At 39.3% G+C, this 12,628-nt stretch overlaps 2 protein-coding genes across 5 annotated transcripts in view; one reads left to right on the forward strand and one right to left on the reverse strand.

The window, feature by feature from the left end:
• LOC307032800 (uncharacterized protein) overlaps window positions 1–2,844 on the reverse strand; it is a 25,825-nt gene extending 22,981 nt beyond the window's left edge. The window contains exon 1 of the mRNA XM_079671066.1: window positions 2,529–2,844. Coding sequence (XP_079527192.1) covers window positions 2,529–2,829 — 301 coding nt within the window. The 5' untranslated portion in view covers window positions 2,830–2,844. The remainder of the gene's footprint in view (window positions 1–2,528) is intronic.
• Window positions 1–8,771, forward strand: part of LOC307032801 (low affinity immunoglobulin gamma Fc region receptor II-like) — a 14,666-nt gene extending 5,895 nt beyond the window's left edge. The window contains exons 1-7 of one of the 4 annotated variants that reach the window (XM_079671068.1): window positions 2,792–2,892; window positions 3,035–3,173; window positions 4,156–4,413; window positions 5,300–5,539; window positions 5,766–5,882; window positions 6,837–6,908; window positions 8,625–8,771. In XM_079671068.1, coding sequence (XP_079527194.1) covers window positions 3,143–3,173; window positions 4,156–4,413; window positions 5,300–5,539; window positions 5,766–5,882; window positions 6,837–6,908; window positions 8,625–8,665 — 759 coding nt within the window. In that variant the 5' untranslated portion in view covers window positions 2,792–2,892; window positions 3,035–3,142 and the 3' untranslated portion in view covers window positions 8,666–8,771. Of the gene's footprint in view, window positions 1–2,791; window positions 2,893–3,034; window positions 3,174–3,567; window positions 3,652–4,155; window positions 4,414–5,299; window positions 5,540–5,765; window positions 5,883–6,836; window positions 6,909–8,624 lie in introns of those variants that run through there. The other 3 variants (XM_079671067.1, XM_079671069.1, XM_079671070.1) reach the window with 3 other exon arrangements.
• The last annotated feature ends 3,857 nt before the right edge of the window (window positions 8,772–12,628 follow it).

The following is a 12,628-nucleotide window of genomic DNA, read 5'->3' on the forward strand; positions in this document are numbered from 1 at the left end:
TCCATGAAACGGAAAATAAGAGCGGCAATGTCATCAGCTCGCTTGCCGCTTGTAACATCTTCAAATCTGACAAACCGCTCCTTGACACCTGTGTCCGTCACATAACGCAGGACAAGTGCCAGTTGTGCTACATTACCCACGTCTGTCGTTTCGTCCACCATAACAGCGACAAAGGGTGCTTTTTTAATCTCCATTTTGATCTCTTCTCCCATCACTTCAGCAATAGCATAAATCAGGTCGTTTTGTATTTTGCCTGACGTCCCAGTAAACACTTTGTTTGTCGACAGGTGGTAATGCAAGTCTGTGTTGTTCTCAGCAAGCAAAGAAAGAAGCTCCACGTAGTTTCCTCTGTTTCTGGACTCGGCGCTTTCATCGTGTCCCCTAAATGAAAGTTCCTGTTTACCCAAAAACAGGACACAATCAATCAGTCTTTTCAATATTTCCCTATTTTTGTTCACCCTTTCGTTGTGGAGCTCCGTTTCCCGGCGCACTTGTTCGTTGAGCTGTAGATCCACTCGGGTGTCCCCAAAGGTTTTCAAAAGCACCATTGCTTGTAAGTGCCCAGCCGTGCTTTGGTGTCTCGTTGCTGCCTTGGTTAGACAACTCAAGTTTGCAAATCCAGTGTGGCTCCAAACACCAAATCGATCAGTTGCAAATAGCAGGCACTCCCAGCAGTACAATTTGCAGTGCCTCTCGGAGGCTGTGAGCCAGGGGTACCGCTCTCAGTTAGTGATTTGAAAGTGGCGGACAAACCCTTTCCCCCGCTGTGATAGGCTCGCTAGCGTCGGGGTTGGCCGTTCTCTTCTCACGATGTCTAGCTTTTCTTGAAAAGTTCGTCTTGAAAATGGCGTTGTAATTATATCTGCGACCAAATCGATCTCTTCTCCTCCTTCAGCCATTGTGGGTTGAAAAAAAACAGCTTGTAGAAATCTACACAAATTAGCTCGTTCAAATTCAAGTTCAGTTTGCTAGCTCTACATAGCTCTGCCTCTCAATAGTGCGTATCCAATCAAAAGACGTGCACGTGCTAACGTCATCGTACGCCTGCTAGCTGGCCCGTTGTCGCCAACTCAAAATCTGATTGGTTAACGCCACAGTTTTGTTTCCGTTCACTTTAATCTACAGGCGCCCGCACTGTTGATTCTGAAGGCCTAAGGGCAGATTTCTTGGACCCTGGCAACACATTATGGCTGAAATATGATTGGATAAAAGCTCTAACATAAAGGCCAACCCTCCAAATCTCGTTCTGAGGCTGGAAGCAGCGCAACCAAGAGGAAAGCTATGAAATGAAGAGAATAGACTACAGGGAATAATTTAATACATATTTGTGGAAAAAATATATCAAAATTTAATTTATATTCTGATGATGTTTAGGCCAGCAGAGAAGGCCTTGCTGGCCCTGACGGCCCACCACTGTCAGATCTTAATCGCTCACCAATACTACATTTGAATACTTTGTGAACCAGGGAAAAGGTGATGAGAAAGTAGTCAATGCGACTAGCTTGTTGTCCCCTGCGCCATGTATACCTGCTGGAATTTGGATTTTTTTGTCTCCAAATATCCACTAAATCTAATGATGCCTTGAGTTGTTGGATTTCATTTAAGGCCTGTGGGTGATTATTAAAAGAATGAGTGCCTGTATGATCCTTACTTATGTTTAACACCGTATTGAAATCTCCAACTATAATATTTTGGTTATTTTTTAGAGAGGAGATAACTTTATGGATCTCCTCGAAAAATGTGGATTATCATCATTTGGCCCATAGATATGAATGATATTTACGTGCAAGTCATCCACTGTCACCTCCATAATCCACCTTAATCAGTTGTACAGAATGAACTAAGTGTTGAATTGATCTTTTAAACATAAACATAACACCCCTACTATTAGTAGTGCCATGAATGAAATAAATATCTCCACCCCAATCTGATTTCCATTTCAACTCGTTTTCCAAATTAGAATGTGTTTCCTGCACACAAATAATTGTAATATTATTTTTAAGTAAAAACTTCATTTCTTTCAGAGACATTAGCTTACAGTTATAAATTGCAATCGTAATAGTCTAGTACATGTCATGTATCATCTAAAATGAGTGATACAACTTCGTCAACCTTTTTTAAATACTTGATAAGGACCCAAAACTGTAAACCTAAAAAACATATAACACCTACTGACGTACACATAAATCACAAAAACAATATAACATGCCTGTATTTGCCATGGAGTTAATTGGCATTTTTGCGGTCACAACCCCTTTCATACTTTTTACATATATATATATCGAAGAAGAAGAAGAAGATGGGCTTAAACAAAGAGAATAATCCAAAAATGAAGCAGAAAACAAAAACAAACATTACATGCCGTAAAGGGTTTCTTGTCTAATAAGGAAAAAATAACTAAAGCCTCTAACCAGGCTCATACGGTTATCCTTAATGAACATAAGTAGGCATACATGCAAGAAAGACTAACCACAGTTCTTAAACATAATAGCCGTTTCAACCGTGATCTGCATACTGTTTTCACTCACATATGCCAAGGTTCTTCTCTGCCTCCTGTACCAGTTCAGTAATGCTCCGACTGCTCCGTTGTTTATTATCCACTTCCCATCGTTGTCGCTGCCCGGTGTCCCGTTCCATGCTCCGGGTATCTTGGTCACGTGGTTCTATGAGAGCCTTTCCCGCAGCTATTGGATTCATCTCACCAACACGGCACTCCACCTGATCCACTCTGTCGCTCGTTTTTGTTTGATCGATGCGTAGTTCTGTTGTCAGTTGCATAATTTGCTTTATGTCCTTATCCGTCTCAGCTCGAAATTCGTTGAAATCCATTCTGAAGTCTGAAAATCGAATCAAAATATGATTAAAATATGTATATATTAAGAATTAAAAAAAGTGAGAATATATGATATAAATATTGCAATATAAAGAGTGATGTTTTATAGTAAAGATGCTAATGCTGAAAATCAGATTATCCTCTCGCAAAGATAAATATTTCTGTATTTCTTTTTTTTCTATAAATGCAACACAACTACAGATAAAATGGAGGCTGTGACATATTTCACACATGTGAGGAGAGAGAGAAGCAGGAAGCTGCTGCCTCTCAATACAACCGTGACTGTATGATGAGAGTCAGCCAGTCAGCATGGAGCTCACCACACTGTGCACGATGCTCGGTGAGTAGATTATATATCATTACAGCAAACAGTATGTATTCTATTTATTATCAGAGTTATAGTATTATGCAGAGTCAAGGAATCTGCTTTGGAATTAAGATGTAAAAAAAGAGCAAATATATAACTATCTACTTGTATAACATTCAAACAATTAAATTGAATATTTACAGTAATATACACAAAATACAATATAATTAAAGGAATAATATGTACATTTTCGCCAATTCATGCATTTTTCAAGCAGCGTAAAATTGCTTGCTTGTATTTCTTTATTTCTTTGTCTTAAGTATGCATAGTTTGAATCTTGAATGACATCTACGTTAAGTGTTGTTATTTACTTTCTCTTATTTAAAAGTAATCCTCGCTTCATGAAACTTTCTGTTGCATCTTCACAGTGGAAACTACAAGAGGGAATAATCTGTAACGAATAATACTCAAAATGATCAGCAATCACCAGAAATGCTTTTATCCAATAAAGGTGAATCATCCTCATCTTTACGCAGCTCTACCTCACTGTAGCTTTGATAAACTACTTTTCACACGTTCCTCATGTGGTTCCATATGTTTGCATCACCTTAAAAGCAGAGATGTGTAGACGCAGCTTTGTCTTCAAAACGATTATCTTGTTGTGGTTTCAGGCCAACATGAAAGCAGCTAAATGCAATGTAACCTGAAGCTGCAGATCTGGCTGATGTCAGACCGACCGAGAGGGAATTGTGTTAAATAAATATAAAATAAATAAATAGAGAATGTACTAAACAAAATTACTGTGACAATATTAGCTGACAGTGAACGCAGCTAAGAGGTTTGTTTCTGATCACATTGACGCCTCGCTTATTGCTCGAATAACATCCGTTGTGAAACAAAAAGAAAGACCTTGTGAGGACAGTTATCGAACGTCTACACATTTAGTTTTTCTGCAAAACAGTTTTCTGGTGAGGTGCAATTACAATTTTAAAATGTCTTTTTTCTTTCCTTGCAGCCACTCTGAGAGCCCTGCCCAACAAATCCCAGTTCTTTAAGTACGAGTCCGTCTATATAAGCTGTGAGGGAAATTATTCTGACTGGAAAGTGAAGAGGAACACATCCAGAAACACAAATGAAGAGTGTTTGAATTACTCAGACAGAAAAAAAACCTACCACTGTGTTATTGATGACCTTTACAGCCTTGACTCTGGGGTTTACTGGTGTGAGTCTGAGGCAGGAAGGTGCAGCAACAGCGTCAACATCACTGTGACCGGTGGGTTTCAACAACAACAGTTTGAACATGCTAATTCAACAGCATTGGTGGTACGTTCAAGTGCTGCTAACAACCTGTTTCTGTGTTTTTCTGACATGCAACTTCTTGTTATAGCAGGGTTTGCTTTAAGGTGGTTGACAAGTTGCTTACACAGTGTTGAACATGTTTTTGTCTTAAAACTTTAAAATGTTCAATTCATAAAAGTTAATTGTAAGATTTGTCTTCAGCGTTCAGTTGTAGTCCTGCATTCGCCCTCTAGTGTACCTTCTGGTTCCGAAATAACAAGATGGCAATGGCTAAAGACTAAGAGAAACCAAAAACTGTTGAAAAAACAAGTACGCAATGTCCAAAAATTTCCAAAAACCAAAATGGCAACGGCTAAAAACCATGATGCTGATGGCCAAAGACAGAGACGGCCAAAACCCATTGAAACCAATATAGGGACGCCCCAATTTTGAAGGCCAAAAACTAGGATAGAAAAAGCAAAAAAACTTTCGGCGACAGCCAAAAGGCACCAAAAACAAAGATTAGGATGTCCAACAAAGGCACAAAACAATGGCCGAAACCATGACGTTGACGACCAAAAGCAACCACAAAACTGAGAAGGCCAAACATGAAATCCAAGGTATGGACACCCAATGGGGAGGGCCAAAGACAAAGAAGGAAACAGCCAAAAGCAGTTTAAATTATGCAGTTAAGATTATGATGGTCAAAAAACACCAAGAAAACTTGGAGTTGCCCAAACCGCCAATCTGGATGCTTTAAAACCAGAATCCACAAACCAACAGGTGATGCCACAGTGGCTAAATCCATTAAACAATCTTTGGATACGACACTAAACTTCTAGTTTTTCTTGTTTGGTTGCTTCACATGTTTCTGACTTCAGGTGGTTCTGTGATCCTGGAGAGTCCTCTCCTCCCTGTGATGGAGGGAGAATCTGTGACCCTTATCTGCAGAAACCAGACCTCCACCCTGTCAGCTGACTTTTATAAAGATGGCCGCCTCATCAGTAGCAGCTCTACAGGAAACATCACCATCCACAGGGTTTCTAAATCTGGTGAAGGACTCTACAAGTGTAACATCTCTGATGGTGGACAATCACCAGACAGTTGGCTGGCTGTCAGAGGTGAGATCAGCCTTAAAGGTCCAGAAAACATCTCGTACTGATCCCCTCATTTCAATCCACTCCAAATTATAATTTGTTCAACCTTGGCCTGTGATTTCCACAAAATGTCAGGGAAATCGGGCCATTAATTATTCTGTTATCCAGCTAAACGTTTATTGTAAAGCACTCGGACATGGTGTATACTTTCTGTTTCTGCATGAGGCCAACCTGTGGTATTTCTGTTTAGCAGCAGTGCATCAGGAGTCGCCTGCCCCCCCCTCTGTTCTGGTTTTACTTCCTGTGTTTGGTGTGTGTCTCGCGCTGGGCTCTCTGATGCTGCTCGGCCTCAGGAGGAACCACAAAGGTCAGCCTGCATCTCGAGAAAAGAACATTATGCATTCTTCCGTTTCAGCTATACTTTGATATGAGGAGGTTGCACAAACACTTTACTGCGGGGAAACTCCTTAACGTGGTTATGAAGTAAACACATCCAAAAAAAGTGTTAACTGTCTCTATTTTAAAGAGTCCTCTCCTGCTGATGTTCAGGTGTATATCAGTATGTAGTGTCTCTACTTTAAAGAGTCCTGCTGATGTTCAGGTGTATATCAGTATGTAGTGTCTCTACTTTAAAGAGTCCTCTCCTGCTGATGTTCAGGTGTATATCAGTATGTAGTGTCTCTACTTTAAAGAGTCCTCTCCTGTTGATGTTCAGTTGTAAATCAGTATGTAGTATCTCTACTTTAAAGAGTCCTCTCCTGCTGATGTTCAAGTGTATATCAGTATGTAGTGTCTCTACTTTAAAAAGTCCTCTCTTGCTGATGTTCAGGTGTATATCAGTATGTAGTGTCTCTACTTTAAAGAGTCTTCTCCTGCTGATGTTCAGTTGTACATCAGTATGTAGTATCTCTACTTTAAAGAGTCCTCTCCTGCTGATGATAAGATGTATATCAGTATGTAGTGTCTCTACTTTAAAGAGTCCTCTCCTGCTGATGTTCAAGTGTATATCAGTATGTAGTGTCTCTACTTTAAAGAGTCCTCTCTTGCTGATGTTCAGGTGTATATCAGTATGTAGTGTCTCTACTTTAAAGAGTCCTCTCCTGCTGATGTTCAAGTGTATATCAGTATGTAGTGTCTCTACTTTAAAGAGTCCTCTCCTGCTGATGTTCAGGTGTATATCAGTATGTAGTGTCTCTACTTTAAAGAGTCCTCTCCTGCTGATGTTCACGTATAATGTGTTGCAGCGCTAGCCAATAGAAGCGCGAGTGTTACATAGTGATGTCACAAGTTAAAAGTTAAATTCAGCTTGTTTGTGTTGCAGGTGAAGATGAAGCAGATGTTGATTACACCAATGTTACCGTCACACAGGAAGGGCCGCCAATCAGGATCAGAGGTATTCTACTTTTAACTTTCCTATATTTATTTTAAATCGTAACCTATCTTACAGATACAGATAAAGTGGTAATGTAGTATCTTTAACATGAAACCCGAGCACACCTGAAACAACGATACAGAATATCATTTCTTTGTTATTTCTGGGATCAAATATTTGAAAAACCTCAAATGTTGAAGATTTGCTGCTTTTTCTTTCCATTTTTTTTTATTAATACAGAATATATGTAGTTTTTACTCTTATTACATTTAGGATACTTGTTGAATACTTTAAATTAAGTGCCATTAAGAGTATTTTCCAGCGTATAGTATTAGTACTATTACTGAAGTAAAAGATCTAACTGTTCCTACACTATTGACATAATAATTACATCATGAAACAGAGCATAATATCACGTGATAAAAACTGTTACGTAACATCGAGAAACTGCTGTCTATTTCGCTTGTCCGTCGTTTTAAGATGAAGCCCCGCCCACCGCCGCCTCACAGTTTCCTACGCTCCTATCGGTTCACACTTGGATGTCACTATGGTAACACTAATGCAAAACAGTTGGCTGGAAACCAAAGTCCCACCGTTACTATCAGAAACTCAATGAACTATAATAACCAAGGTTACCTTTCTGTTTTTGTATGGATTAGAGTTGAGACATGATACAACATGTTAACATATGTGTAAATATAATTACTTTAAAACAAACCTTGTTTAGTGTGTTAAAGTGGGACACTGCAGGTGAATAGTGTCCAACAAGATAGCATATATCACCATAAAACCCCCTCACTTCATTACTGACATTAACACAATATTTTTTCTTCCATAATAAGACATGCTACAGATACAGTTTTATGATACGTTAAGTTTAAATATGAAAATGAGGCATTACTTCATTAAATATGGCTAATGTTCATATATTTCCAGTAATGTAAACGTTGGTTAAAGCCATGATTATTTAATAATGTAGTTTAATAGCTTTTAAATTATTATTATTTATTTTAATATATATTTAATTATATATCTTTTAAAAAATGTTTTAATTGATTTTGATTTAGCTCTCTTTTTTATTTTACTTTTTTTTTTTACTTCTTTTAATTTTTTTTATTATTATCAATAATAATAAATATTATTATTTATTTGTATGTTATAGTAGACAAAAGGAGCCTTTCTCTGCACTGATTTTAAATCATGTTGTGCACTATCATGGTGCCATTTGATTTAATGCACATGAAAAGTTTCAAAGTCGGAAAATCTCCAATTTCTTCTTTTAAACCAAACCGATATCGCTCTTCTGATAGACCCCCCCCCCCTCCTGTAAGCATGAAAGCATTATGTTTAAATAAAGTTTCAAACTGTTATTATATCGAATAAATGTAAACTTAAAAATGTTCTGAAAGGCCTCGAGGTGCTGCACAGAATGCCATTTGATTTAATGCACATGAAAAGTTTCAAAGTAGTCGAAAATTCTCTCATTTCCTCTTTTAAACCAAACTGATACCACTTTTCTTTTAGTCCCAACCAAAAGGGGACCCCCCCTCCACCTCTGCTTCCTGTTAGGGTGAAAGTATTATGTTTAAATGAAGTTTCAAACTGTTTATTATTATATCAAATAAATGTAAACTTGAAAATCTTCTGAAAGGCCTCGAGGTGCAGGGAACTAGTGTTTCTATTATTGTGGCCACCTAATGACAGCTATTCAATAGTCTTTATGTGTTTCCTGTTTAGATGCTGACACCGCATCCACCTACTCCACAGTGAGAACCTGACAGGAACTACAGCTGCAGCCATTTGAAAATAATGATTCTAAAGACATGTTGTAAAAAAAAACTGTTAACTTTGTTTGTTTGTCAAATATATTTTAAGTCGATGTGATTTCTTTGTCTTCTTACATCCTGGGATCATTTTAACATGTTATTCTTTAGAGTTTTGTATTAATTTGAAACGAGAGGGATTCAAAACTTTAATGTATTTATTTATTACTTTATTCCACTCATGGCAGTTATTTTAAAACAAAACATGTACACTTATACTGGTTGTTTTTTTATTGTGGAAAGGAGCAGGGAGATTTGACCTGCCCCTTCTTAAATACCCACAAAAGGTGTGACATTAGTTACAAAATAACCTAAAAGAGAGGCATAAGTACAGAGAAAAGTCGATATGCAAATACAAGATTCAAACATCATAAAAAAGGGGCATAGTAACCACAAAGAGAGCAACAAAATGAACAAAAAGGGCCAAAACCATTCTTTAACCACCTTAGGTCCAGCCCCCGAGACACCCTCCACTCCAAAGCCCTCCAAAGCCAAGAGCTAACCCCAGAGAAGAGTCCCCTATGTCAGCTGGTGCTGAGGCTAGCTGCCCCCTCTCAGAGCCACTCTGACCAGTCTCTCAACAACACTGCTCTCCAAACACCAATCACAGTCAAACGCATTATAACACAATGTAAAGACAACTATTTACAACATTGGGAAGAAGAAACTAAAAGCCAATACAGGACTGTCTCAGAAAATTAGAATATTGTGATAAAGTTCTTTATTTTCTGTAATGCAATTAAAAAAACAAAAATGTCATACATTCTGGATTCATTACAAATCAACTGAAATATTGCAAGCCTTTTATTATTTTAATATTGCTGATTATGGCATACAGCTTAAGAAAACTCAAATATCCTATCTCTAAATATTAGAATATCATGAAAAAGTATACTAGTAGGGTGTTCAACGAATCACTTGAATCGTCTAATTAACTCGAAACACCTGCAAGGGTTTCCTGAGCCTTGAAAAACACTCAGCTTGGTTCAGTAAACTAAATCACAAGTATGGGGAAGACTGCTGATCTGACTGCTGTCCAGAGGACCGTCATTGACACCCTCCATCAGGAGGGTAAGACACAAAAAGAAATTTCTCAAAGAGCAAGCTGTTCACAGAGTGCAGTTTCAAAGCACATCCACAAAAAGTCTGTTGGAAGGGGGAAATGTGGCAGGAAACGCTGCACAACCAAGAGAGATGACCGCAGCCTTAACAGCATTGTGAAGAAGAGTCGCTTCCAGAATTTGGGGGAGCTTCAAAGACAGTGGACTGAAGCTGGAGTCCAGGTATCAAAAGTCACTGTTCACAGACGTGTCCGGGAAATGGGCTACAATAGCAGTATTCCCATGGTCAAGCCACTTCTGAACTCAAGACAACGGAAGAGGCGTCTGACTTGGGCTAAGGAAAAGAAGCACTGGACAGTTGCACAGTGGTCCAAAGTCCTCTTTTCAGACGAAAGCAAGTTTTGTATTTCATTTGGAAGTCAAGGCGCCAGAGTCTGGAGAAAGGCTGGAGAGGAGCAAAATCCAAGTTGCTTGAAATCCAGTGTGAAGTTCCCACAGTCAGCGATGGTTTGGGGAGCCATGTCAGCTGCTGGTGTTGGTCCACTGTGTTTCATCAAGCCCAGAGTAAATGCAGCTGTGTACCAAGAGATTTTAGAGCACTACATGCTTCCGTCTGCTGAAAAGCTCTATGGAGATGAGGAATTCATTTTCCAGCATGATCTGGCACCTGCCCACAGTGCCAAAACCACCAGTAACTGGTGTACTGACCATGGCATTACTGTCCTCGATTGGCCTGCAAATTCCCCTGACCTGAACCCCATAGAGAATATGTGGGGTATTGTGAAGAAGAAGCTGAAAGACACCAGACCCAACAATGCTAATGAGCTAAAGGCCGCTATTGAAGCATCCTGGGCATCCATAACACCTCAGCAATGCCACAGGCTGATTGCCTCCATGCCACGCCGCATTGATGCAGTAATCCGTGCAAAAGGATTCCCAACCAAGTACTGAGTGCATTAATGGACATTTTCAAATGTTTGATTGTGTTTTGCTGTTATAAATCTTTTTTTTTTACTTGGTCTGAGGAACTATTCTAATTTTTTGAGATAGGATTTTTGAGTTTTCTTAAGCTGTATGCCATAATCAGCAATATTAAAATAATAAAAGGCTTGCAATATTTCAGTTGATTTGTAATGAATCCAGAATGTATGACATTTTTGTTTTTTTAATTGCATTACAGAAAATAAAGAACTTTATCACAATATTCTAATTTTCTGAGACAGTCCTGTATGTATACACATGCCACAACCTGAGGGACAGTGAATGAGACTCTCTCTCACACACACACACACACACACACACACACACACACACACACACACACACACACACACACACACACACACACACACACACACACACACACACACACACACACACACACACACACACACACACACACACACACACACACACACACACACACACACACACACACACACACACGTGTTGAAATGTAATTGTATCACTGTATATATATATATCATCAATAATATGTAAACATTTGAACCGATGTTAATGTTGTTAATTATTTTGTATTGTGATGCTTTGGCAACATTGTTTAATTTAACTTTCATGCCAATAAAGCCCCTTTGAATTGAATTGAATTGAGAAGAGGGGACACATGTTGATGTAGAAGAGACATGGAGAAGAGGGGACACATTTTGATGTAGAAGAGACATGGAGAAGAGGGGACACATGTTGATGTAGAAGAGACATGAAGAAGAGGGGACACATGTTGATGTAGAAGAGACATGAAGAAGAGGGGACACATGTTGATGTAGAAGAGACATGGAGAAGCGGGGAGACACAATGTTGATGTAGAAGAGACATGAGGAAGAGGGGACACACGTTGATGTAGAAGAGACCTGAAGAAGAGGGGACACATGTTGATGTAGAAGAGACATTGAGAAGAGGGGACACCATGGTGATGTAGTAGAGACATGAAGAAGAGGGGACACATGTTGATGTAGAAGAGACATGAAGAAGGGGGGACACATGTGATGTAGAAGAGACCTGAAGAAGAGGGGGACACATGTTGATGTAGAAGAGACATGAAGAAGAGGGGACACATGTTGATGTAGAAGAGACCTGAAGAAGAGGGGGACACATGTTGATGTAGAAGAGACATGAAGAAGAGGGGACACATGGTGATGTAGAAGAGACATAGAGAAGAGGGGACACATGTTGATGTAGAGGAGACATGAAGAAGGGGGACACATGTTGATGTAGAAGAGACATGAAGAAGAGGGGACACATGTTGATGTAGAAGAGACATGAAGAAGAGGGGACACATGTTGATGTAGAAGAGACATGAAGAGAGGGGACACATGTTGATGTAGAAGAGACATGGAGAAGAGGGGACACATGTTGATGTAGAAGAGACATGGAGAAGAGGGGACACATGTTGATGTAGAAGAGACATAGAGAAGAGGGGACACATGTTGATGTAGAGGAGACATGAAGAAGAGGGGACACATGTTGATGTAGAAGAGACATGAAGAAGAGGGACACATGTTGATGTAGAAGAGACCTGAAGAGAGGGGACACATGTTGATGTAGAAGAGACATGAAGAAGAGGGGGGGACACATGTTGATGTAGAAGAGACATGAAGAAGAGGGGACACATGTTGATGTGGAAGAGACATGAAGAAGAGGGGACACATTTTGATGTAGAAGAGACATGAAGAAGAGGGGACACATGTTGATGTAGAAGAGACATGGAGAAGAGGGGACACATGTTGATGTAGAAGAGACATGGAGAAGAGGGGACACATGTTGATGTAGAAGAGACATGGAGAAGAGGGGACACATGTTGATGTAGAAGAGACATGAAGAAGAGGGGACACATGTTGAT

This window comes from Notothenia rossii, assembly GCF_949606895.1.
Source record: "Notothenia rossii genome assembly, chromosome: 3".
In the NCBI taxonomy this organism is placed as follows: domain Eukaryota; kingdom Metazoa; phylum Chordata; class Actinopteri; order Perciformes; family Nototheniidae; genus Notothenia; species Notothenia rossii.